Below are 27,835 nucleotides of genomic sequence, written 5' to 3'. Positions count from 1 at the left end.
AAAGACAGAGGTAGTGAGGAAAGGAAATGGCAGATCTGAGTAACTCTCCCGGCAGGCAGAAAGAGGTCAAAGAGAAGAGAGAGAAAGAGAGCGAGAGAGCGAATGGAGAAAGAGAATATAGATAGAGAAAATAAAGAAGAGGGAGGGAAGGATGGAGAGTGGGGAGAGAAAGAGAATAGAGAAAGAATATAGAGAAGATAGGGAAAGGTAAGCGAGAGAGAAACAATAGAGAGAGAAGAGAAGAGAGAGAAAGAGCAAAGAGAGAGGAAAAAATAGAGTGATGAAGAAAGAGAGGGAGAGTAAAGAGCAACAAAAGAAAAAGAAAAATAGATAAAAAAAAAATAAAAAACGAAGATATTGACCAAAAACAAAAATGTTTATAATACAAGGTAGACGAAAGAAATCCTTCCCACTCCTTCCCGATCTAAGGAATCTATTGTACTAAATAAACGCAGGAAAGTCCCCCCCCCCCCCCCCGAGCTTATTACATCACCACCCCGCGACAGTGGAAGGCGGGCGAGGAGAACCAGGTGTGCGTCTACGTCCCCAACCCGGCGTCTCCTGAGGGCAGCCTCACCCTGAGCATGACCTCGAGGACCTACAGGAGCGGCGAATGGGTCACCAACACTCTCCTGGCTGGACACACCATCCAGATCCCGGCAGGTCAGTTGAGGTCATCTGTATTTGTTCTTTGTGTTCTGGTTTTGTTTTCGCCTCTCTCGTTCTATTTCTTGTTCTCTTGTTTATTGTCAAGCTCATTCTAATTCTCGTTTTTCTTTCTCTTTTTCATTCCCATTCTCAATGTCATTCTTTCTTTTTTCTTTTCTTCTCTCTAGGTTGACTTAAACAGATAGACATATAATTCATATCGGTAGACATATAGTTGAATAAATCTTTTATCCAATAAACATCTGTCAACTCACAGGAAAGACAGAGAAATGCGAGGACATCAATCTCGAGCCAACTGATGTCTACAGAGGTGACCTTCACCTGATCGGCAAAGTGGGCGGAGCCGACCTGAACGAGACCCGAAACATCAGGCTGAGGAGGAGCTACAACCTGACCTTCATCCAGACGGACAAGTACCTGTACCAGCCAGGTCAGGAGGTCAAGTTCAGAGCCCTCACTGTGTACGGGACCAAGGCTCAGGTCGCTATGGAGCCGGTAAGGATGGCGGTGATAAGAGTGGGGATCCTGAGTCTAAGACGGCGATGGGAGTAGGGATAAGGATGATATTGGTAGTAAGGGTACCGATGATAATAATGATACTAAGATAATAATGATAATAATTATAATAAGTATGATGACAGTGATAATAACGATAATAATAATAATAATAATAATGGTAATGATCATAAGAAGAATGGCAAAAACAAAACGTTTCAACTGTTATAATCTCAGTGATAAAGTTAATGATATAGATCGTTATAGTAATATTGATGATAACATTAACACCTGCGATATATAATAAGCATTTGGATAAAGAATAAAATAACATTCGAATACACAACGGCAAATCAGACACGACCACACACACACAGAAACTACACACAAGTATATAATCGGCTTTCCAGTACCCGGAAATCTGGGTCACAACGCCATCCCGAACACGCATCGCCCAGTGGAAAAACGTCAGCACATCGGTCGGTCTCGTCCACCTGGCCTTCCAGCTGGCGGACGAACCCGAGGAGGTGAGATGAGAGATGGCGAGGAGAGGAAAGAGGAAGGTGAGGAAAGAGGGGAACAGGAAAGAAAAGCGACTAGGGGAGAGGAAGGGGGTAGAAAAGAGGAAGGAAAGGCTGGAGGTAGGAAAAGGAAAGAGCAGTGAGTAAGTGGAGGAATAAAAGGAAGGAATAGAGGATGGGAATGAAGAAAAGGGAAGGGATAAGCAGATAAACGGAGAGAGAAAGGACAAGAGACAAAGAGAGGAGAATAAAAAGTACGACGAAAGATTTAGAAAGGGAAAAGAAGAAAAGGAAAAATACACAGGAGAGGAGGAAGGAATGAAGAGGCTAGTAGAAAATAAAAAATTGTTAGTTGATATGAAAATTCTGGATTTCATTATAGGTAAAATATAACGGTAATGGATACAGATTATTTATATATACAAAGTTAATTTCCTGAGTAGCTTATCTTTGAAGTCAAATGCATCTGCATCTGCATGTATTCTTGTATATGTGTGTTATTATGTGTGTCGCTGCGTATGTATTCTTTATATGCTATCCTGAATTCTCTATATCGAAAATAAAAGACAAAACACATATAGATATCAGACTGTGAAAGATGTACACGATGAAATGTACACTAATTTATAGACATAGTACTTCGTGGTCTGTACCAGAGTAGTACATACGACGCTGTTAAGTGGTAGGTATATTATAATAATCTATCAATTAATAATTCACATAAACTTCTCCACGGAATTAAGCTTTTCTCTTGAACTGTATAGAAGCTCTTTCGCCGACCATTAACCAAAGGTGATTTGTCTTTCTAGAAGTCGTTCACGAGAAAATACGAATAGGAAGTAAAAGATATATATTACATGACGAAAGCATTTCAATTTAAAGGCCCATATAGATATTACATAATTGATTACAAAGCAAGATTTCTTATTTATGTTTGTTTTCATGCTTCTGACATTTGTATGTGAACTCAATGCATTTTGCAATGTTCCATCACAATGCAGTTATCTTAGGGGTTTTACAAAAAACAAGGGTATGTGAATACTAATGTTCAGGATATATATACATATTTCCCCATTTCTGCTTACATAGTTCTCCAACACAAATATAAACAAAACCTTTTCTTTTTCTTTTACATTGACAGCATTGCAACTCCGAACCCCCGTCTCTGACTCCGACTTGCGTCCACAGGGCTCCTACACCATCCACGTCGAGGGGCCTGACGGCAGGTTGAACACAAACCGATTCAAGGTCGAGGAGTACGTCTTGCCGCGGTTTAAGGTCAAGATGACGCCGCCAAAATACATCTTGGCTTCCGATGACGTCTTCAGCGTCTGTGCAAAGCGAGTGGCTGGCAATGTGAGAAACTGCTCTTGATTTTTTTTTTTGTTTCTTCTTCTACTTGAAAGAAATGTACTTTTTGTCTGACTTCCGATTCCATTTTTAAAATGCTCGTTTTAAAAATCTTTTCTCCAATTTTTAAATGTTCTCTCATTTTCTTAATTTTTCATAGCATTTTTTCTCTGTTACTTTTCTGATCTTACCGCGTCTTTCTTCTATTCAGTATCAGTTTTTATGGCTTTTTTGTATCTACCGGTCTTGATTTCTCTATCTTTGTTTATCAGTCTGTCTGTCCAACTGTCTATCTCTCTATCTATCTATATGTGTATCAATCTTTCTCTAACTACATACAGATCAATCTGTTTATCTATATCATCATTCACTTTGTTATACCATAACATTGATGGAAAGCAACACTGTCACAATAGATTCATCCCTACTATCTCTTCCCTTGTTCGTCGCGTCATTAGTTGATTTACTCAGTTATTCATCTATTTTACTCTATATAATAAATATATTTTTGTTACAGACACACTTTCGAAATTTACTCATATTCATATGTCAATTGTTATCGGCTTGCTTGTTTCAGATATACTATCGCATTTTATTCATCTGTTCGTATATTTTCCGCTTTTATCTTTTCCAGAAACACTTTCGGGAGTTACTCATATATTCATCCACTGAAGTCATTTATTATTTTTTCTTATTCAAGTGCACTTACGGAATTGACTCCTCTATTCATCTATTTTCCTTATTTATATCTAGTGTTATTCAGATACACTTTCAGAATTTGCTAATATATCCATCTATTATTCAGATACACTTTAAGAATTTGCTAATATATCCATCTATTTACTTATTATTAATTATTTGCTTATCTATTTGAGATACACTTTCGGAATTTACTCATCTCTTGTATTTTGATACACAATCTGAATTTACTCATGTAATGTCTTTTAAGACAGACAATGGGAATTTACTCATCCATTCATTGATTTCATTCATTATATTTTTTTTTCCGGTTCACTTTCGGGCAGTGAGTGAAGGGCACCGTCGCCCTCGAGGTGAGCGACGGCGAGAGCCCAAGGTGCAGGGTCGAGGCCGCGAGGAATGTGCCCTGAGTCTGTTCCCTGAGTTGCCTCGTAATTTGCATTAATAATTTCTGTCTTTTCAAATGTCTTTTCTCTGTGTCTGTTTCTTTCTTTTTGTACATATCTCTTTTTCTCCATTATTTGTCTTTATGTTTGTGTCTCTGTCTTCCTCTATCATTCATACTCTATCCTCTATGTTTTCATTCACTTTATCTCCTATTCATCCATCCATCCATCCACCCATCCACCCACTCTCTCACCCATCCATCCTCTCCTTAACCCTTTCCTCCACATCTAACATCATCCATTCCTTGCAACAGATCACGGGCTGCAAAGACTTCGAGATCACTGCAGAGGAGATGCGCATCACCGACTGCAACGTTTACAACCTGAGAGCCTCTGCAGCGGTGGAAGAGGAGGGCACTGGTGTCACATTCAGTGCCACAACCAGTGCCAACGTTATGAGGACGGCCGTCAATTTCGAGACAGTCTACGCGGATAATTATAAGAAGCCGAACCTGCCTTATACAGTCAAGGTAAAGAGCGGGATGGTGGTGATAAGTGATTTAGTAAAGACAATGATAATTACTAAGATAATAATCAAGGAAATAATAATGATGGTAATGTTAATATCATGTTGATTATAATGATAATAATAATGATAATTATAATGACATTGATAATGATTACAATGATGATAATGGTAACAATAATGATGAAAAGATAATCATAATCATAATTGTAGTATTGATAATAATAATCGCACTTATAATTCTAACAATGATAGCAATATGCTTATCATTACTATTATTGTCAACATTCTTATCATTAACATTGTCATTATCCTTATTGGTCATTATCAGTATCATCATTATGATATTACTATTATCACTATCATTGCTATGACCATTACAGTCGTCATCCTTATCCTTGTCTAGCATAAGTGAAAAGGATGACAATAATCATGAGCTATAACAATAAACAAAAACCATACACACAAAAAAAATGAACGATAACCGCAAATCGACAAAAGAAAATAAAAGTCCTCTCCCGCTCCCAGGTGAGAGCTGTCCTGCCTGACAAATCCCCCGCAGCTGGCGTCCCCGTCGAGGTGTGTGCAGCTGGCAGATGCAAGAACATGACGACAGCTGCCGATGGTCTGTTCACTGCCGTCGTTTCTTCGGACAACACTAATAGGATTTTCGTAAGTAGGATTGTGCTTGATTTCTGTTTCTTTCTGGCTTTCTGGTATGTACGGTGTTTTCTGGGAGCGTGTAAATTCGTTCTTTTTTTATACCGTGTCTCTATTTTCGTAAGTAGAAATATATCTTGATTCATTTCTATTTCCTTGCTTTATTCATTTATTTATTTCAATAGGCTTCTTAGTGTAGAGCCGAGTATTGTATCCATGTACCCTTTCATGTATTTTCTTTGGGGGGGGAGGGGGTATGCAAATTTATAACCAGCTATAGTGATAGTATTTTTATTGATATTCCTTTTGCTCTAGATGTAATTATTAATTTTTGCTCCTAACAATAAAATTACTATTAATCTTTCGCATGTGGTGGGTCGTTGGAGCTATTGCTTTTATCTTTTCATGCTTTTGTCTCGGTTGAGCAATAGTACCCTTTTTTTGTTCACTCGAGGTTGCGGTCCATCTATCCGTCTATCCAAGTAATATTTTCTCCTCATTACAGAACCTGGGCTCCCTCATCCGCATGCCGTACGGGTGTGGCGAGCAGAGCATGATCAACTTCGCCCCCAACATCTACATCATGCAGTACCTGGAGGCGACCAACCAGGGCACGCCGGAGAGCACGGAGAAGCTGCTCAGGTTCATGAGAACAGGTGGGTTGGCTCTGGGGGCCGAGGCTGCTGTCCCTCTTAGATATCTAATTAAGCTTGATAAGTAGTAGGGAAACGATGCTTCTAATTATGTGAGCGTTGTTGGTTATTAAGCTACTGTGTTTATGTATGTGCCTACACACACAGCCACTTACTGTGATTGCATGTGTGTCTGATAATATTGTAATAATGATAATAACAATAATGATAAACAATTGTAATACTACTAGTAATGGTAATGGAAAAAAGACCATAGAATCAGGATTGTTAGCCCTAAAATAAACAAAGCTCTCCTTCAGGATACCAGAGGGAGCTCCTGTACCGACGAAACAACGGATCCTACAGCGCCTTCGGGAATGCTGATGACTCTGGCTCCACTTGGCTCACTGCCTTTGTCCTCAAGTCCTTCGCTCAGGCACAGCCCTACATCTCGGTAAGTTATATGATCAGAGATTTTATATTTTTTGTTGCATTTCCTGTTACAAGAGTGTTTTTCTCTTCTTTTTCAATCATCTCCATAAACTAACTTCCTGTTTATTCTTCCTTCCGTCCGCCAGATCGACGAAGAAGGCCTGGACCATACGAAAACATGGCTCAGCAAGTCGGAACGAGACTCCAACGGCTGCTTGGTCTCCGTCGGAAAGGTCTTCCACAAGGGCCTAAAGGTACGAGCGCTGTGTTTTAGCTTGTGGTTGAGAGGAAAGAAGGTTTATGTATAGTGGAGAAGGAGCACAAGAATGGGTAGGTAGGAGAGGAAGAGTGGGAGAGAGGTTGAGGGTGGGAGAGAGAGGGAGGATGGGAGAGAGGAGGGTGGGGGAGAGAGGGAGAGTTTGGCTGTGTGTCAGTGTGTTGAAAACATTTCAATTTCGCTTTCTTCTGACATCAACTTCCTACCTCCTCTTCCCCCTCGTGCAGGGCGGGCTGGCTGACAGCGGGACGCCCGTGCCGCTGACGGCGTACGTGCTGACCGCCCTGATCGAGGCCGGCACCCTCTCCACCGCCAGGATCGTGACGGACGCCACTCGCTGTGTGCTCTCCGACACCTCCAGGGACCCGTACACCATTGCCGTGAAGGCGTACGCCCTGGCCCTGGCGAAGCACCCCGAAGGACAGACGCTCCTGCAGCAGCTGATCGACATGGCTGTGGTGGAGGAAAACGCCATGTACTGGGAAACGTCGACAGGAAGTTGTAAGTTTCCTTAGCCTTGTACATGACAAAATTATAAAAGCAATGATGGTGGTGGTGCTGATAGATATATAAATCAATCATACATTATAAAATAAGGACGAAATAGTGAATAGAGACAATCCATGACGTGTGTTGCTATTTTCGCGTTGCCCGCAGATAAGAGCAATGCCCTTTCCGTGGAGACCGCTGGGTATGCCATCCTCGCTATGATGGCCCAGGATCCCGAGCAGCACATCCTGAACGCGAGGAAAGTGGTCAAGTGGATCACCACCAAGAGGAATGGCCTTGGAGGGTTCTTCTCCACACAGGTTAGCCCAACTGCCGTTTCCAAATGTAAATCCCATGATGCTATTCCTTGTATCCCTGTGTTGGGCCAAAGGGTACTGAGTAGTAGCTAATATTCTTTTTCTACAGGACACAGTCGTGGCTCTGCAGGCCATGGCCAGCTACGAGACCAACACGCACCAAGGACCCTTGGATGTCGCGGCCACTGTCACTGCCCAGGACTTCTCTCACTCCTTCACTGTCAACGAAAACAACAAACTCCTGCAGCAGCTCCAGAAGCTGCCGACTTTCCCGACCGACGTCACCGTCAACATAGAAGGCCAAGGGTGTGCTGTGATGCAGGTGAGACTTGCAAACAATAGGCTTCTTAGTGTAGAGCCGAGTATTGTATCCATGTACCCTTTCATGTATTTTAGCCGTATTTTACCTTCATTGTGTTCATACTGAAAATTCTAACAGACATAAGTTGTTACATTCTGATATCTGACAGCCATTTATCACTTGCTTTGTCCTCCGCTGCAGCTTCTTGTAAGGCTTCATTCTGCTTCCTCTCCTTCCTCAGGCTGTCCTCCGCTACAACATCCCCGAGCCGGAAGCCAGCGACGCCTTCGACCTCAACGTCACGGCGACCAACGACCCAAGCGGCGGCTGCATCTCCAAGCGAGTCAAGGCCTGCTCCAGCTACCTCCTCCCCGACGGCAAGTCCAACATGGCCGTCATCGAAGTCAACCTCATTTCTGGCTTTATTCCGGAGAAGGAGGACCTCAAGTCAGTCGTAAACCGAAACCATAAGGTGGTCAAGCGCTACGAGGTGGATGGCAGCAAAGTGTCCTTCTACATCGAGGAGTTCAAGGCCGGAGAGGAAGTGTGTGTCAGCTTCCGCATCTTGCGTGAGGTGGAGATCGAGAACACCAAGCCCGGCTCGGTGGTCGTCTACGATTATTATCAGCCCGAGTTCGCTGTCAGCAAGGTAAGTCGGCGATAAGAATCTTCCACCTTATGATCATCAAAATTTACGAAGAATAAGGATCAACCTCTATTTGATAACGTAATAGCAGTGTTACTTCAGTATCACATTCTTGTGCTTAACAGTGATGTTCTTACTCTTCCTCACAGAGTTACAGCTTCCCGGCCATTGACGGATGCACGCGGTGAGGCGAAGGCAGCTGTTTCAAAAGTGCAGCAGACAACACCTTCACTTGCACTCTCTTCTCTCATCCGTAGTTGCACATGCACTTTAACCTTGGTCATGTTACTTAGTTATTTGATATATTTTTATTCACTCAGTTTCTACACAGCACAATACAGCTGCATTATGCGGGCACTGTGAAAGGGTTCTTGCTCTTATTTGTGAGACGACGATGTAAAGCATGAGAATGTAACAATTTTAGCAGGGGCGGAGATAAACACCGAAACTTAATCTTTGGTTTATTAGTGTCTTTTTCCTTTCTACTTTAACTTCCCTCTTATTACAAATAAAGCCTGGTAACAGGTTTAACCAAGGAAATCTCAACTAAAGCAGCAATACGCCTAAAATTGCCACAGCCAGTTTTGAGAAGCTGGAGCTTTTATATACTCATAAAAGATCCATAAATCCGACATCTATCAGCTGTCTTTCTCTTGGTGGCAGAAAGAATGCCTGGTGTCTACCTTCAAGATTTTTTTTAACTAACTGGGTATGGATGTGGTTAATACTCCTTTTGGATTATAAGTGAGTTATGAGGTGGATTCAGCACTTTGTCTCTTTCATACTAAGCATTTTAAGGATACATAATCATTAGCTCTGTAGCTTGTGATGTCTAGCGATGGAACCTGCTTTGGATCCACTATTGAATAAAGCTCAATATTTTCCAAATATCTTCATATTTTATATCTTAGTTCACCACGGAGAATTGTAACAAATCCCAATGACGTAGAATCTATATTTATTCTTAAATATGTCTGCAGCGTCAATTATTTTCAAATTCACTCATGCTGGTAGGCCTGCATTCTTAAGTAATCAGAGCACCGAAATTAAAAAGCTCGAAAGACCTGCCTGACAAGATTTATGGTCGAATTTCAAGAATCAGTCAGAATTGTTCAGCCACTTTCTAAATAATGACCCAGTAACTTTTCAGGGACTTTTGTTGAGGTCCGTCGATGGCCAAAGGACTAGGGATTGGTCTTACCCTAGATTTATCCAGGACACACAGTGAACATAATACTCCTCAGACACAACAGAATGACTTCCCAGAAAAGTAATAGTTCAGTCGTAGAGAATTCCATTTCACAAATGGAGACCACTCTGCTAGTCGGTTTCAAGAGGAAAATAAAATACAAAGGATCGCAGGAAAAGGGCTGTAGCTAATTCCAACAGTAAAATCTGCATAGTGACTTATTTCATCATGGATACCTGTATGACACCCAATTTCAGCAAGACAATTTCCATAACAAATGCACGAGAGACAGCCATCATGCCCAAATTCAACAGGAAAATTTATAAAATAATGATCAGATTTTACAAAGCCAAAATAGTTCTGCTTTTCAAATTCAAAGCAATGGGTCACATAATCCTAATCACTTTCATTCTCAAAATCAGAATAAAAAAATCATAAACAATAGTTTCGAGGCTCAAAAATAATTAATAAATAAATACAGCTTCAAAATCAAAAGGAGAGTCAGACAAATGAATAGTGAAAATAATTTAAACCAAGCGAAATAAGAACGCATTATATATATATATATATTTTTTTCTTTTTCTTTTTTCAAACTTACTCCAAATCATAATGTCTTTCAACGTAAAATGGAAATAGCAGCGATTTCCACTCTCAAAGACAAAATGAGAATAGCTTACAAAGTGACATCTTCTAGTCTGTAAATCAAAACACAAGAAATCAAAATCAGAATGCCTAAAAAAAGATCAGAATGTGTTCCTAAGTCAAAATCACGACAAGAATAAATTCCAAGCCCACAATCAAAATCTGAATAACGCCAAATTTCCAATTCGATCACAAAATAACTTCCCAGATCTGAACAGAAATCGGAATAAATTGCAGGTTCAGCATCAAAATCTGAACAAATTGCAAGTTCAAAATCCAAATCTGAATAAATTGCAAGCTCAAAATCAAAATCTGGATGATGCCAAACTTCAAATGCGACCACTGAATGACTTCCAGTCTCATCATGAAAAGCATTAACTTTCAAAAACCCTCAAGTTCAAATTCAAAACCAAAACATTTTTTCCTCGTGACATAAGTGTAATTCAGTAAATAAATTGGGTTATCTATTTTTCCGTATTTATTACAGTACAATTAGTAGATATTGCGTCTATATATATATTCAGTTATTTTTCTTACATTATTCCTGTGATATTTTTCATGGTAATTTCTTTATTTTATTTATCATCATTTCCATTATTTATTTTTTCGATCACAATGTGTTTCTTTTTCACATTTGACTTTGTTATTACTAGCTATTGTTATTTTATGTAGAGTAATCGGGTATGAACTCGATCCCACTCAGGTAAGAATCTTTATTTCAGTTATCTCTCCGTGTTAGAGTTTATTTCTATTATATCAGCTAATACGATTTCATATTGTTCGCGATTTTTGTTATCATAATTCATCACTTCATGTGAAAATCCCTCCTATCGATTTTCTATTTTTCTCCTTTCACACGATAGTTATTACGATGCTGAATTATTTTTACAGTCTTCCCTTCATCAAATATCAGTCCCGAACATCATTTCATCGCTATTAAATGGGCCTTCGTGATCGCACGGATGCGATCCAGCGCCCTTGCTGCGCCCGTTGTTCTACGACTCTCTAGCGTTGGCATTTCCCAACGGGATGGGATGAACAATTGGCGTAATATTTTTGCTGCGTATGTAGTCGTCCCGGTGTTATGTAACTCATAACCAGGAGGGTTGTCTTATCGACAATTCAGCTGTCCCAAGAAAAGCTGACCCGACCTGCTTGCACCATGCGTTGCTCTGCAAGCTTTGTCTATTCCGTGACTGACTTGTCACCTTTTCATAAATTTCACATACTGAGAGTAGTATCATCTCTGTGATTTCGCATGGTAGTTGGTTTAATGTTGCAGTTTATGCCATATTTATGATTTTTTTTCGTGCAGTCAGATCGGTACATATTTGCTTTGCATGCAAACATTTTTCCACCCCCGCTCACATACCCACGCCCCCGTACTTTCCCAAGCATGTATTATATTTGGAGTCGCTTCCGATTAAATTTCCAATTTTCATTATCGCTTTGTCTCAAATTGCTGAAAGACATGTATTTCGTATGTATGTACTATTGGACAGCATACTGTTGACCTTGGCATTGTTGCATATTTTCTTTTTCTAAGGTAAGGAAAATTGTCATTCAAAATTGTTTCTGCAGCCATTGCTTCCTTATATCCTGAGACAATAGCAACTCAAGCAAGTCCTTGTGGACTTTTGCAATTGTCTCCTTAGGCATGCGCCTCTGTTTCTCTCTTGACACTTCAAAATAGTGGAAAATGATTAACAAAAAGATTTAAAATTTATAAAGTTTTATAATATCAGTTTCACTGCAATATGATTCTTGATTATATCTGACATACGGCCCTTGTTGTCACACAACCCCACCCCCCCTGTTTGCTTTCCTGCCTCTCTGCCTGTCTCTGTCCTTGGTGTAACTGTTTCAGAAAACGTCAGCACAGCTACGCGAAAAGGGACGCAGCCTGCCAGGACACACACTGAGCACCGGACGACGATAGGAGCACACAACGCAGGATGCGATCAGAAGGAAGTTGTAAGGGTCCAACACCGCAAAGGTTCGGCACCGCCACATCAGCGATACACTTGCTCTGCGCCAGGCATTCAGTGATTCCACTTGCCATGTACCGTGACCCTGCCTGGACATGGCCCCTCATCTGGAGAAGAGACTGCAGCTCTTACTCCTTGCCTTGTTCCCTGCCTGAGCATAGCAAGTCCATGATGGTGCCCCGTCGAGGACGATGGGTGGGTGCTTGTGCCGAGCGGTCTGAGAGTGATCAGATGCCTGCATTGTTACACCCTCCAACTAGCAGGGGTGACCAATGATCAATGGGCGGTCATCACCGCCGTACTGACTTAACCCAATGCCGACGGGGAACAAAAACAAGCGGCTAGCTCTCCCGCCGGGACGCGCGCTCGACTCGCGCTACCCGTCTCACCATCCCACAGAAGTTTCACCGCGCTCGGGAAGCTGGTTTGCGTATAACCGCAACCTCCGTTTTTTTTACTCTAAAAACATATGAAAGTTATATAATATGTCATATGAAGGATTTTATTATCTCATACTGTAGTATATACTCCATTTTAGGAGTGTTCGACCAATGTGAGTGTGTAAAGTCAATAGTGTGTTTTGGCGAGAGCACAGAAAAGCAGTGGTAAAAGGCGAATTTTTATTTTTTCTAAATTAGGCATGGTATGCCTGGAAGCAGGGTTCGGGACATAGGGAAAGGCTGCAGTGGGCACACATGACTCTGGTCTCCTTCCTGCGCCGGTTGTTCTTCCAGCAGAGCGCACATCTCCGCCCCCTCCGGAATGGGGTGTCGACTGGCATGTGCGCCTGCTGGGGATCCTCCTCAGGTTGGTTCTGAGGAGGGTTCCGCCGGAAGGAGGCAGGTCGGCCACCTGTAAATGCAAGAAAAAAGGACATTGTAAATTACATCTTCAAAAATGGACTGTAGAAAGAAAATCACCATAATTTCAAATCAGAACACAAGAAACAAAAAGTCAGATGCTTACCTCGCTGCAGCAATTCCCGAACTAGTTCCGTACGGAACTTCCGCTGAGGTATCTTACCGCCGAGGGCCCGGTGGACAGCTAGCGCGTTGATGGTGGTCATATCCAGCAGGTAAAAAATACCTTCTTGTACCACTTGATGGTCTTCTTGGTTGCTGGATATGACTGTTCCAGCTGATCCGAGAGGTCGACGCCCTTCATGCCGTTGTTGTAACTGACAACGACCTCGGGCTTCGACCTCTCCACCCCTCGGCGGTTGGGAGGCAGGGTAACGACCTTTGATGTGTGGGCAGTGGATAGCATTGTCACAGGACGCTTGTCTAACCACTGCAGGCAAAGCATTCCGGTTTTGCTACTCCGGAAGTCGATGTGTCCCCGACTCGCCTGCAGGTCCGAGGGCATACCCCGCCTGTTGACACGTACTGTGCCAACGGCGGTGGTCTTCCGGGCCTGTAGATAGTAGAATAGAGTCGGGGAGGAATACCAGTTGTCTGTGTACAACTGATACCCCTTGTCGAGCAGCTTTGCCTTCTCCATCAGGTCGTCGACGGCCTTCATACTCGCCGGAAACTCGCCGCGATCCTGCCCCATGTAAATATTGAAGGCCGCCGTATACCCTGCCTCTGGACCGTCGGACGAACACAGTTTGTAGACCTTCAGGCCCCTCTTAGCCCTCTTACTAGGGTCGTACTGAAGGGCCTGATGCCTCCCCTTGAAGGCCCACAAGCTCTTGTCGACGGTCACGTTCTTTCTGGGGACGAAGACGGAACGGTACGGTGAGTCCAAGATGTCAATCACAGGGCGCAGCTTCCACAACCGGTCCTCCGCGCTGTGCTCCCCTTCGTTGTTAGCGAAGTGGAGGGCGGAGGTAAGGATGTCGAAGCGGTCCCTGGACATGGTCTCGGCGAACACCGACGAGCACATCAACGGGTCCGTCGACCAAAGGTCCCTCTGGCACCTCTTCCCATGAAGTCCCATGAGGAACCTAAGGCCGACATATGAGCGGACCTCCTGCACCGTTGTGGCCTCACACCCCTTCATGTGGGATGAAGGGGTTCGCGGGTTCTGTCGAGCGTACCTGCAGTTGGAAGAAAAAAAGACATTGTAAAACAGGTGTTCCAAAAAAAGGACATGTAGAAAATTTCAAGGCAGAGCACAAAAAAACAACGAAGTAAGTTGCTTACCGATTCGTCTCGTCCACAATTGTTTGAAACAACTCCTCTGGGAAGAGGCTGCTGAATATCTCCATCGGGTCGGACGATTCGTCAAGAGTGTGCGTGCACACCCGGTGTCCCCTCGAAGCAGTGACGCCTGACGAAGTTCTCCTCCTTTGCCCAAGCAAAAGAAGGGGTTCCGGGAGCGTTGCGCTCCCACTTTCGCCTGGCGTATTCCGCGAGGGGCTCGTCCGAGTCCATGGAGGTATCCACCAGCGGGACATAGTCGTAATCTACATCCGAGTTGTCCTCCACGGCAGATTCTCCGGAGTAGGACTCGGATTCCTCCCAATCCGAGTCGTCACCGTTGAACTGGCCGGAGATTTCTACTTCTGTAAAAATACGAAGAAAACATGAGTTCTATGTAAAAAAAAAGTTTTGATATGCAGAAACAAAGTAGTATATGTCCAAAGAGGCAGGTATTTTCACAAGTCAAAGAAAAGATAGAAAACTTACCAGAGAGGTGTGTAGTCCTCATCTGAGCCCTCATCATCGACTTCGTCGGCGGATGAGTACAGATAGAGGAGCGGGTCTGGGGCATTCCGCAAGCGAGGATATCCTCTGGAAGTGACGGTTGGGGATCGTCCACTGTCTCCTCGTCGAAAGACAAGGCACGGACTCCAGGGGAATTCCTCGGCTTGCGGGAGCGGCGAGTTGAAAGCATTCGAGACATTTTCAAGGTCTTGAGCTGGCGAGTGATTACCTTGACCTCTGCATGGCCTTTTTACGATTTTCCACAGGGTTTCGGCCAATCAGATCATTGATTTTAGGTCACGTGACTTGTCACGTGAAGTACACGTAAACTATTGCCAAACTACTCTATTGCCAATCGAAATTATTGCCAATCCTTGTGCTCCGGAGGGGTCCAGAAAGTCACGTGATAGGTCACGTGAGGTATGTGCGGAAAGGTTCCAGAAGGTTCCCGAAGATCCTTGTGCCCCGGAAGGATCGACGTCACTGTTTCTCGCTCTCTCTCTCTCTCTCTCACACATTCACACACACATGCACACAAACAGTGGGGACGAGTGTCATGGTGGTCTCTCTCTCTCTCTCTCTCTCTCTCTCTCTCTCTCTCTCTCTCTCTCTCTCTCTCTCTCTCTCTCTCTCTCTCTCTCTCTCTCTCTCTCTCTCTCTCTCTCTCTCTCTCTCTCTCTCTCTCTCTCTCTCTCTCTCTCAAAAAGTGCAACCTTCCTTGAAGTTACGAGGCACAGGAAAATATTGAAAATTTATAAAATGGTTTCAAAAATGGGAGGTTCCTCAGTCACAGCCCTCCCCGTCACCGTCCGAGTCCACACAGACTTACACACAGACAGTGGTGCCTCCTTACAGCTGGCAAAACGGCCGTTCGGCCAACACCACCACATACCGCCTCTGCCTGCCCGTCAGGGAGGACACCCCCTCCAGGGGCCCGACGGCGCAGGGGCCCGACGGCGCAGGGGCCCGCCAGCCTCGCTTCACAAGGCTTCGCACACAGACAATTTTACAACCTTTAACACACACACACACGCACGCAAAGATTCATATACAATTCACACACGCACTTGTACACACAATTACTACATCAAACACACACACACGCAAAGATGCACGCACAGATTTCCCAACGCAAACGACCGAGAAACACACAAATACACAGCAGACAAAACATTTATGCAATGAAAAACTTGCGTAAACCTTTATACAATTCACACACGCACTTCCGCACGTAAAATTACCGACTTACACACTCACGCTTACACACCAACAGTTGCGCGTACATATTTCCACAGATACGCACAAAAACACAAGCCGACAAACACAAACACGACGAAGAACAGATACACACATCTATATATGTACATATATAGTTGCACAAACATAATTATCAATATAAAGACCTGTATACAAAAAACTAGCTCAATAACAGTAATACATACAGCCATACAGAAATCACGGCCATACGCGTCCCCGGCGGGACGGGGTTAGAAAAGAAACACGCCTAGTCCCGTCCCCTGGCGGGACCGGGTTCGCGCGGAGTACGGGAATAGGCGTGACCCGGCGTGAAGGGTCACGCACACATCACTCATGACCCCTGACCATCACCTTGACCTGTACAATCACTCTTCCTCGAACCACGGTCCCGCTCGGACGCTGCCTCCTCCAGGACCCCCGGTATTCCAGGCCTACCTGCTGCCCAGGTTTTTACTTCTGCACAAGCCGGCCACTTCAGCCTCCGTCAACGCTACTCTACCATCAACATTCATCTCCAATAAACAGTTCAACCAGACGCACAATGAGGTATACTGATCAAACACATGACAGACTGCTGAACCGTGATAGCAAGTCTACAAGATAACCCTGACATATGCATGTGCACACACATGCATATAACTGCATATAACAAGCGAGCGAAAGAGAGAGACAGAGATATAGAAAGATAGAGATAGAGACAGATGGCAGAGAGAGAGGAGGCAAGGGAGGGAAGAGAGACGGTTTATAATGTTCCTCGGTATCTTCCTCTCTTTCCTTCTCTGACGTGACCTTCTTGCCTCCTCGAAAATTATATTTAATGCCCAATAATGGCTAAGAATGAGAGGACTCTCGCAGGACTTTGGAGTATGTGCTGATTGTATAGAACTATATAGTCTAATGGGTCTTTTCTAAGGGACTCATTAGGGTATTACAGGGTCACTAGTATTTTGGAGAGAGTCATAATAAACTTTACCGTTTTTAGGTGCTTCCCTCAGACCTTCCAATAAGGCAGAATCACTATGTATCAAGCAGTCAAGAAGCTTAGGTACCACCTCACTATCATCATGTGGGTTATATACAGTAATGATGGTGATATATTTACCATCAAAAAATATTTTAATACTTATATATTCAGCATGTGTTCTCGCGACTACCATCAATCACTTTGATGGAACTACTTCTTTATTTAAATGTCAAATCCTCTTGTAGAGGGATTTGTAGCCCGCATTTTTTGCACAAGCGAGCAATGACTTCTTGAAGGCAACACACATTAACATCTTCAGAGTGAAGGCACTGTGAGAGAGTTGCCTTGCGTTTCTGTAAATTGTCTATGTTCAAGGCAATGCATTTCAAGAGATTACTTGGAAGCATTGATTATTTGATCATTTCCATGGCCCACTGCAATATTCTTTCCTGGAGTTGAGATTGCTGAGCCATCTGTTGGTGCATCGTGAACTTCCTCTGCTCCATCTGTCGGAACAGCAGATGTAGCAGATCCTTCCTTTCTCCTTTAGACTCTTCTTTGTCCTACTGCAGTGAGGGCTGAGCTGCAGCTGGCATTGCAGCTGGTGCAGAAGCTGATGAAGCAGATGGTGCTATGGTTGGTGCTGTAGCTGGTGCTGAAATTGGTATTGTAGCTTGAGTTGACGGGGCTTTTACTCCTGATGGTGCTGGTCCTATGGCTGGTGCCTTGGCTTTCTTTGCAGGCCATCACTGTTGCCCTCTGCCGGTGTGGGAATTCCCCCTCATGCAGACGCGGGGCTAGGATGGACTTCTCTGGGAGAGGGGGATGCCTGCTCTTCTGAATGCTTATTTTCCTATCCTTAGAATAGTATGTGCATAGAATTTGAATAGAATTGGCATTAAGTTCTTGGCAGTTCACGCATATCCGAGGGACTTTTTTTTTTTTTTTTATCTTCAGGAGAGAGAAGGTAAAAGAGATAGAAAGAGAGACAGGCAGACAGACATACAAACGATAGTGACCTGATCTCGTGATCTCTCTCCTCGCAGAAAGGCCATCTGGTTACAGCCTCACATGCCCATGTTGACAGGACCATAACCATGACAGTGACGAAGAGACCTCTGACTAAGCCAATCCAACCCATCTCACGGACATCTCCCATGCTATAATTCTGATGACTTTGTGTATTGATATATATCTTGTTTATATCATTAGCATAACAGTGATTACAATCATTATTGTGATTATCATCATTACTGTTAGAATAATCCATATTATTATCATTCCCGTTATTTCTGCCACCATTGTCATAATTTACAATCATTACCATTATCACCACATTTATAATTATTATCTATTATTATAGTGTAATATAGTATCTATTCTTATATGACAGATGACAGTGCTGCCAAGGGCGACCCCCCCCCCCCCTGCCCTGCCCCAAAGGCCTTCCTCGCTCTCTCAGCGGCAAGAGCGAACCGCCCACGCAGGCGACCCCCCCCCCCCCCTCCCCGCAACACACCGCGAATTATCATGTCTGGGACACGCTGGGGTTCGTTGGGGCGTCGGGGGGGGGGGGGGGGGGACATTTCTCTGTCTATTTATCTACCTATTTGTCTTTTCCGTTTTTCTCGTTTTCTATCTATTCTCTCTTCCTCTTTCTATTGTTTCTCTCTTTTTTGTTTTCTTATGTTCTGTTTTTTTTTATATTTCTCTCTCTCATTTTTTTTTCTCTCTATGCTTTCTCTTACTAACTCTTCTCTCCCATTCCCTATTTTCCGTCTCTTCTTCTCTTTCTCTATTTTCTCTATCCATATTTCCTTTATTCTCTCTATCCTCCCCCCCCCCCCCCCCGTTATCTCTGTCTATCTATCTTTCACCTCTCTCTACGTACCTGGGGAGTTACATCTGTCTTGGCATTTCCATTTTTCACTACCCCTTTCTTGCAGCTCCTTTGAGTTTTACAAAGGTAAATATGTTTTGTATATATATATATGTGTGTGTGTGTGTGTGTATTATACATAAATGCTTTAATTCGTTCTTACTTGCAAGAAAAAGAGAGAAAGAAAGAGAGAGAAAGAAAGTAAAATGAAATGTTACGAATCCATCCGGCCATAAACACCCAATGGACAAACAAACACAAACAAACCTCAACCACACGCACTTGCACACGCAGACACAAGCATGAAAACACACACACACTTACACAAAGGACACGCACAGTTGATCGGTGCAGAACCAGACAAACCCTATTGCATCACCATCCCACGCTACCTATAACAGCGCAGTTGACTGAGTAGTGGGTGCAGGTGGTGGTTGCAAGGGAGAGAAATCGCATCATAAATTGCTGGTTTATTGCATGTTTCTTGCGTCCATTTCTAAATTTCTCATGTGTAGAGGGTTTGTTTAGCTTCGCCTGTTCCTTTTTGTAAATCTTGTAAATGACTGTCACTCTGGACTTGGTTGTCATTCATATTGTTATTGTCATTGTCAAGACATAAAGATATTGGGGATTATTTATGTGAATGTGTGCGCAGGTTTGCGTGCATTAGTATGTTTGAGACATTGAATGTCTATGTTCTGTAGAAAGTTTTTTATAACAGGCTTGCTATGAAAGTGATTCTAGACATTTCTGTGGAGCTACATATCTCTCTCTCTCTCTCTCTCTCTCTCTCTCTCTCTCTCTCTCTCTCTCTCTCTCTCTCTCTCTCTCTCTCTCTCTCTCTCCTCTCTCTCTCTCTCTCTCTTTTCATCTCTCTCTCCTACCCCAAAATGTTCAAGATGGATAGTTTTAAGGTACTTAATATTTCACGTAATTCCAATTCGAAAAATATCTCCAAACGCTTTTTTCTCTTATTCTGTTAGAAGTAATGTTGATTCGCATAATATTCCCAACATTACATCGATTTTAAAAATCATCAAAGTATCAGTAATTCTCCAACTATTCCAAGTACTTTTCATTCACTACATTTTCACAGCGATTTTTATCCAGGCAATATTCAAAGCAAACAAACAATTAAGAGCAATTTCGGTTCACTAAATAATCTAGGAAATTCCAAGCAACAATACCTGTCAATCTCATCGGAATGGCGAATTTGCATAATAGAATATTTTAACAGCAAAATCTGGAAGACTCAGAGACGGGAAATTTGAAAGGCCAAAATTCCGACTCTCAGAATCCGAAAAATGTCGTCCATCCTCCAAATACTCAGGGAACTCCCGATATACCAAATATCCGGAGTCCTTGTAACTTAGATGTTCAGAGTGATCCCAATTTGCAAGCTCTTCAAATCAATTACAAACACTAACTCCTATGTTGAAAATCGGGAAGACATCTATATCAGGTCTTTAGATCTGGGAAATGTCGATTCGGAAATTGAATATCATCAAATTGGGGTTTTCCCGCCGCCGCTTGGCGATTTCCAAACAGTAGTGAGTCTCGAAATATTCATAATACTCAGATAATACTTCATAATCTCCAAAACTACTCATCTGTGCAACAAAACAAAGCATTCCGACACTATAAATTCATTCCAGGGATTTTCCATTCACATAATTCCAACAACGATTTTGATTCACACATTCAAGCATCGCAAAATATCCCGGGCACTTCCGATGATCAAATCAAACAAAAGTTTCAATTTGTGATTTACGTCACATAATCTGGGAGAAAGTTTCTCGGAATAAAAACGATCCGCAACATATCTCAGAATCTGTAAATTAATGTATAAAAATGAGAAAAACAATCATTCCCAATCACAAATTCAAGAGAATCATTTCCAGTCTCAAAATCAGGAAAATACTATTTTTTAGTCTCTAAATTTCAATATAGTTGAATTTGAATTTACATACCGGTTAACTGGGCGTTTCCAGCTACGAGGGACATATTTTTTTTCGAATTATTTCGAGTCATATGATGGTCAAAACAACGCAGAATTTCCAAAGCAACTTTAATCTCGAGTACACTTTGGACGCACAAAGGAGCCAAATTGGCAGATCCACAAAATCGAGGTAAGTTACTTTTCCAACATTCAAAATGGAAAAACCTACATGACAGATCGACTGAACGAAAACCTCAAAAGTTGCTTTTCACAGAATCAGGGAAATGGAGTATTCGAAACACTTAACCAAACAAGGATATGAATACTGAAGTCCAGAATGGTCAAAATGGTAATATGCCATCGATTTCTCTCTTGAATCGTAACCTGAAAAATGCCCATACCCCATATTTCAACAGTTTCGAGCCAATGACTGGCGATAACTGGAGATCAAATAAAGATAATTTGTTACCTCAAATTCAAACAGCTGATCTTTAAGTCAAATCTGAAAATGCGGAAAGCGTTGATCTAATATCTCAAAATCTACAAAGTGGCTCTCAGTCAAAAATAGCGAGGGTAGACCAAGCATTCAGCTAAATGGTCACGCACTTCCACACAACACACACCATGACCTACTGTCCCACGCGTCTCAGCCTGAGGGAAGCGTGGGGAATTCACAGGTTCTAAAGAATGATCAGTTGGCATCTCAGGGCAGTCAACGTGATCAACTGCGATTGCAGTCACAGAACAGTCAAATAGACGACCAGTTGCACCACCGTCATCATGATCAATTACAGGAACATTACCAAAGTGGTCTGCTGGAACCACAGAGTCAGAGTGATCAGTTGTAAGTACAGATAGATCAGTAATTCTCCAACTATTCCAAGTACTTTTCATTCACTACATTTTCACAGCGATTTTTATCCAGGCAATATTCAAAGCAAACAAACAATTAAGAGCAATTTCGGTTCACTAAATAATCTAGGAAATTCCAAGCAACAATACCTGTCAATCTCATCGGAATGGCGAATTTGCATAATAGAATATTTTAACAGCAAAATCTGGAAGACTCAGAGACGGGAAATTTGAAAGGCCAAAATTCCGACTCTCAGAATCCGAAAAATGTCGTCCATCCTCCAAATACTCAGGGAACTCCCGATATACCAAATATCCGGAGTCCTTGTAACTTAGATGTTCAGAGTGATCCCAATTTGCAAGCTCTTCAAATCAATTACAAACACTAACTCCTATGTTGAAAATCGGGAAGACATCTATATCAGGTCTTTAGATCTGGGAAATGTCGATTCGGAAATTGAATATCATCAAATTGGGGTTTTCCCGCCGCCGCTTGGCGATTTCCAAACAGTAGTGAGTCTCGAAATATTCATAATACTCAGATAATACTTCATAATCTCCAAAACTACTCATCTGTGCAACAAAACAAAGCATTCCGACACTATAAATTCATTCCAGGGATTTTCCATTCACATAATTCCAACAACGATTTTGATTCACACATTCAAGCATCGCAAAATATCCCGGGCACTTCCGATGATCAAATCAAACAAAAGTTTCAATTTGTGATTTACGTCACATAATCTGGGAGAAAGTTTCTCGGAATAAAAACGATCCGCAACATATCTCAGAATCTGTAAATTAATGTATAAAAATGAGAAAAACAATCATTCCCAATCACAAATTCAAGAGAATCATTTCCAGTCTCAAAATCAGGAAAATACTATTTTTTAGTCTCTAAATTTCAATATAGTTGAATTTGAATTTACATACCGGTTAACTGGGCGTTTCCAGCTACGAGGGACATATTTTTTTTCGAATTATTTCGAGTCATATGATGGTCAAAACAACGCAGAATTTCCAAAGCAACTTTAATCTCGAGTACACTTTGGACGCACAAAGGAGCCAAATTGGCAGATCCACAAAATCGAGGTAAGTTACTTTTCCAACATTCAAAATGGAAAAACCTACATGACAGATCGACTGAACGAAAACCTCAAAAGTTGCTTTTCACAGAATCAGGGAAATGGAGTATTCGAAACACTTAACCAAACAAGGATATGAATACTGAAGTCCAGAATGGTCAAAATGGTAATATGCCATCGATTTCTCTCTTGAATCGTAACCTGAAAAATGCCCATACCCCATATTTCAACAGTTTCGAGCCAATGACTGGCGATAACTGGAGATCAAATAAAGATAATTTGTTACCTCAAATTCAAACAGCTGATCTTTAAGTCAAATCTGAAAATGCGGAAAGCGTTGATCTAATATCTCAAAATCTACAAAGTGGCTCTCAGTCAAAAATAGCGAGGGTAGACCAAGCATTCAGCTAAATGGTCACGCACTTCCACACAACACACACCATGACCTACTGTCCCACGCGTCTCAGCCTGAGGGAAGCGTGGGGAATTCACAGGTTCTAAAGAATGATCAGTTGGCATCTCAGGGCAGTCAACGTGATCAACTGCGATTGCAGTCACAGAACAGTCAAATAGACGACCAGTTGCACCACCGTCATCATGATCAATTACAGGAACATTACCAAAGTGGTCTGCTGGAACCACAGAGTCAGAGTGATCAGTTGTAAGTACAGATAGATCATTACTTTCCCGAGAAAGTAACAGGGCAGAGTAATGAATTCTTGCGCCGGATCCGCAGGGAGTCAAAACAGGTCGCATTTATTTTTCAGGTCAATCTCACACGAGAATTACAACACCAACAATCACAAACGAACTCGCAGTCACATCATTCACAAGTGAATTCACATTCCAAACTAAAGGCCTTTATTTGTAACATTTCCTAACACTTTGATACACTCTGATACATGTTTGCCCTTTAGGCGTTCATTATTGGAACCTGTTTAACATCTTTTCTGTTTGCCTTCACCTTGATACGGTTTGATACACCCAGGCCAGCCAACCAGAGTGCGAAATTTTTCATGTATATTTCACGCAGTCTCAGATTCCTAGTTTCATTAATTTATTCTGTGCCTTTTTAGCAGTCCATTAGATACTTTATATGGGTAAGATTTGAAGTCAATCATGGCGGTCGCTGGAACGACATGATAAGAATTTCCAACGTGTCCGAGTCATATGATTTCGGTTGGATGAATGTCTTTAATATCATTCTGTGCCTCTATATGACTTTACAGGCTCAAACATAACAAACAAAATGCTGTGTATCTTGATTTGTTGATATAATTCAGTTAGTAAGTCGAGTAAATGTCCTTGATCATCGGAATCATCTAGTCTGGTTTGGACACGCAGCTCACTCGCGGTGGATGCCGGACAGTGAAAACATCATGCAACTTCCACTTTTCATACGAAGAACAATATATGTAATAAGAAAAAAATGGTTTGACCGAATCTGAGAAATACATTAACCTTTCCACAGTCTTGCTAAACGAAGAGTAGTGTGTGTAAACTATAAAAGTTACAGAGCAGTCAGGTGTTTTTTCCATTTTATTTGAAACTTCCACAGTGTCATGCTCGTAATTAAAAATCATATCAGCATATTAAGTACTTTAATGGTTTTATATTGTCCTTTCCATGTAAAATGAAATAAAATACAAATACTGACAAAGTAATAAGTTTTGAGAAGAGAAGTAAATAACTTCTCCTTTGCTCAAAATGTCAATACAAATTTCGATGATGTGTTTTATAGCGACCGTGCCACAACTTGAAACAATGCATCAAAGTGGTAGAGGCTGCCAAAAAGGCCTTTATACCCAGTCACAACGCAGACAACCACAAATTAACTTCCAATCACAACAGAATCAACCGCAGACGATCCCCCAATCACAACACAAACAAGCACACACGAACGCCCATTCCCAATCACGGCGCAAGCAAAGCACGCATTCGAGACGTCGTATTCGCCCAAACGACCCCTCCGAAGCTCCGAATTTCCCGGTGATACATTTCGAATCCGAAAAGCTTCAACCGGACAAGGAAGAGAGGTCGAAGCGCATGGACCGTCCAGGATTTAGCCAACCCTTGTTACCTGTAAAGTACACGAAGTGAATGATTTGAAAGTAGGGTCAACATGTTTTTTTTTTTTTTTTTTTTTTTGAACTTTCGTCGACACTTATGACAATGTTTTTTTGTTGTTTGTTTGTTTCCTTCTTTTATTTACTTTTTCTTGTGTGAGTGTTTAGTGTTTATATCGTTCTTCATTATATATTCTTTTTTCGGAGGTGGGGGATTCATTCACACACACATACATACATACATACATACATACATACATACATACATACATACATACATACATACACACGAACTTTCTCTCTTGCTCTCTCTCTCTCTCTCACTCAGGCACACACGTATGCATATTTGTGTGTGTGTCTGTGTGAGAGTGAGAAAGTGTGTGTGTGTGTGTGTGTGTGTGTGTGTGTATGTTTATATGTATATATATATATTGTAATGATAAAGATAGGGTTTTTAAAAATATTATCAGAGATATTGCAGATTATATATACCAATCACAAGAATTATAAAGTTAATAATAATGATAGAATTAATCTTCATGATAACAACATTAATTACAAAAACAATCCTAATGGTGTCACTTGATGAGGATGATGATAACGATAATGATGATTATAGCAATGATAAGGAAAGTAGTAAATTGATAAAAGTTGTTGCCTTCCGCCTTTGTGTGTGACGTTGCCCTTGTGAATGCGATTTGAAAGTTTGCAAAAATGTAAAGTTGTTTTGTAAATGTTGTAAAAAGTGTGTGATTGCTTGAAGAAAGAGAGAGAAAGCAAAATTAAAGAAAAAATATTTTTAGGAAAGGAAAAGAAAATTCAAAGAGAAAGAAAAAGAGCATTGAAGAACAACCTATATGTGAGTGTGTGTGTGAATATACGTATACATACATACACATATATATATAAATCTATATATATATGTGTGTGTGTGTGTATGTGTGTGTGTGAGAGAGAATATATGTATACATATACATATATATATATGTGTGTGTGTGTGTGTGAGAATATATGTATACATATTTATATATATATATGTATATATATATATATATGTACGCGCGCGTTATTGTTATTGTTATAGTTATTGTTATTATCAGTATCATAATCATTATTATTGTTATTGGTATTATTGTTATTGTTATTGTTATCATTAATATTAATATCATTATGGCTGTTGTTATTAGTATGTCTGTCATTATTGTCATACCACTATCATTATTATTATTATTATTATTATTATTATTATTATTACTATTATTATTATTAATGTTGTTTGTTATTATTAACATTATTATTATTATTATTATTATTATTATCATTATTATTTTCTTTATTTTTTTTTTATCATTATTGTTATTATCATTATTACTTTTGTTATTATTGTTTCCGTTATCATAGATATCACGGCGTCACCTGATCTAGGAAACAAAAATTGAAATCAGAGGCAGTGAGAACGTAAAATTACTTCGCTCTCTGTGTTCTGGTCGCGGTATAAACGATTTTTTTTTTTTTTAAAGGTAACGAGGGATGAATAGAAATAATAATAGTGAAACAAATATGGAGGAGGTGGCTCTAGAGGAGCGAGTTGCGTTCGCTCATTTTCCGGCGAAGAGGGGATGGTGGCTGTGACGTTATTTGATGGGAATAAATGACAGTCAGATAGAGACGGAGACAGAATGACGAAGAGAGAGACGGAAAGGGAAAGAGAGAGACAGAGAAGGAAAGGGAAAGGGAACGAAAGAGAGATAAAAAAAGGGGCGGGGGGGAGGATATAAAGGTGGACAGACAGACAGACAGACAGAGATACAGACAAACAGATTAAGAGACAGACAGAGACAGAGAAGGAAAAGGATGAATAAACAAAATATACAGCCCGAAGAAATGAACTTACAGAGCATTAGAAAAGTAAACTGGAAAATGCTTAAGGGGAGAAAAAGGAACCAATAGAAATACGGAGAGAGAAAAAAGAAAGATATTTAAGCGGATTATAATCGATAGTTTCGAAGCAAGATGTGCCACTGGACCCGAAGGTCACCAGGATCTCTTTTTGCCACTGAACAAAACAAAAAATGGGCAAGCGAAAAAGAGGGAACGAGAGGAAGAAAGAAAAAGAGAGAAAAAAAGAGATAACAGTTACCTTGGCATGTCCTTCTCCTCGATCCGGTATCTCTGGACACAAAGCAAAAATACACGTACACATAGAGAAACAGAGGTGGGCGAATACAAACATAGATAGGGATGTAGACAGATAGATGGATGGACGGGGAAACTGAAGGAGTAATAGGTAAATAAGTGTACAGATAGATTGAAAGAATGATGCGTTGATGTATCATATGTTTTTTTTTTTTTTTTTTTTTTTTTTTTTGTCTATTTCTGGAAGAAATAGAGAGACATAAAAATATTCATACAGATATAATGACAGGGAAATTAGAGGGCAAGAGAAACAGTCCAATGACCATTCCCTAAATCAGCTGATCCAAGCGTCTTCCAGTCTGGTCTCGAGTTGCTTCTCCTTCAGTCGCTTCCCAGTCGCCGTGCTGACAACACGCGCCTCTCCGTTGCCATGGAGATGCCCGGCGTGTCGAGCCTGATGCTGGAAAGTCTCGCTCTCTTGTGCTTTGCCTTCAGCACTTGCAGTGGGTGAGTCGTTGGCGATTTGTGAGTGAGTCAGTTATAGCAGCGGGGAATAACATTGTAATGAGTAAGTTATTCACTTCAGCTTGGTGAGTCGTTGCTGTATGTGGATGAGTCGCCAAAAGTGAATTAATTAACCACTTTTTTTGTGATGAATGAGTCATGTCTAGAAGTGGATGAGTATTTCTCGTAATGGATCTTGTAATGGGTTAGTCATTTATTGCAACAAGTCATGTTTGGCTGCGTTGATGTTGTTCACGACGTGTTTCTGAAACGATAACAGCGT

The 27,835-nt window shown here is 41.4% G+C and overlaps 3 protein-coding genes across 3 annotated transcripts in view; 2 read left to right on the top strand and 1 right to left on the bottom strand.

Annotated features, from left to right (window-relative positions):
- The first annotated feature begins 480 nt into the window (after positions 1-480).
- LOC125032687 (alpha-1-inhibitor 3-like) lies at positions 481-8,709 on the top strand. The gene is given in 15 exon segments (XM_047623943.1): positions 481-663; positions 926-1,164; positions 1,575-1,691; positions 2,874-3,022; positions 4,042-4,135; positions 4,435-4,650; positions 5,175-5,318; positions 5,812-5,962; positions 6,259-6,392; positions 6,517-6,624; positions 6,875-7,148; positions 7,305-7,456; positions 7,563-7,775; positions 7,996-8,403; positions 8,550-8,709. Coding segments are annotated over 15 exon segments (2,517 nt in total). The 5' UTR covers positions 481-584; the 3' UTR covers positions 8,589-8,709.
- Positions 8,710-12,815: 4,106 nt separating this feature from the next.
- Positions 12,816-14,354, bottom strand: LOC125032919 (piggyBac transposable element-derived protein 4-like). The gene is made up of 2 exons (XM_047624314.1): positions 13,186-14,354; positions 12,816-13,071 (listed from the first exon to the last, which is right to left on the bottom strand). Exon 1 carries the CDS (start codon positions 14,221-14,223, stop codon positions 13,282-13,284), a length of 942 nt encoding a protein of 313 aa, XP_047480270.1. The 5' UTR covers positions 14,224-14,354; the 3' UTR covers positions 12,816-13,071; positions 13,186-13,281.
- Positions 14,355-27,447: 13,093 nt separating this feature from the next.
- Positions 27,448-27,835, top strand: part of LOC125032918 (alpha-1-macroglobulin-like) — a 29,293-nt gene continuing 28,905 nt past the window's right edge. Inside the window, exon 1 of the mRNA XM_047624313.1 lies at positions 27,448-27,555. Coding sequence (XP_047480269.1) covers positions 27,479-27,555 — 77 coding nt within the window. The 5' untranslated portion in view covers positions 27,448-27,478. The remainder of the gene's footprint in view (positions 27,556-27,835) is intronic.

The sequence above is a fragment of the Penaeus chinensis genome, chromosome 15, assembly GCF_019202785.1.
Source record: "Penaeus chinensis breed Huanghai No. 1 chromosome 15, ASM1920278v2, whole genome shotgun sequence".
In the NCBI taxonomy this organism is placed as follows: domain Eukaryota; kingdom Metazoa; phylum Arthropoda; class Malacostraca; order Decapoda; family Penaeidae; genus Penaeus; species Penaeus chinensis.
This window is presented reverse-complemented; position numbering and strand designations above follow the sequence as displayed.

Coding starts and splice junctions, on each gene's coding strand:
- LOC125032919 (XM_047624314.1), bottom strand. CDS start 14,223: ATGAAGGGGTGTGAGGCCACAACGGTGCAGGAGGTCCGCTCATATGTC.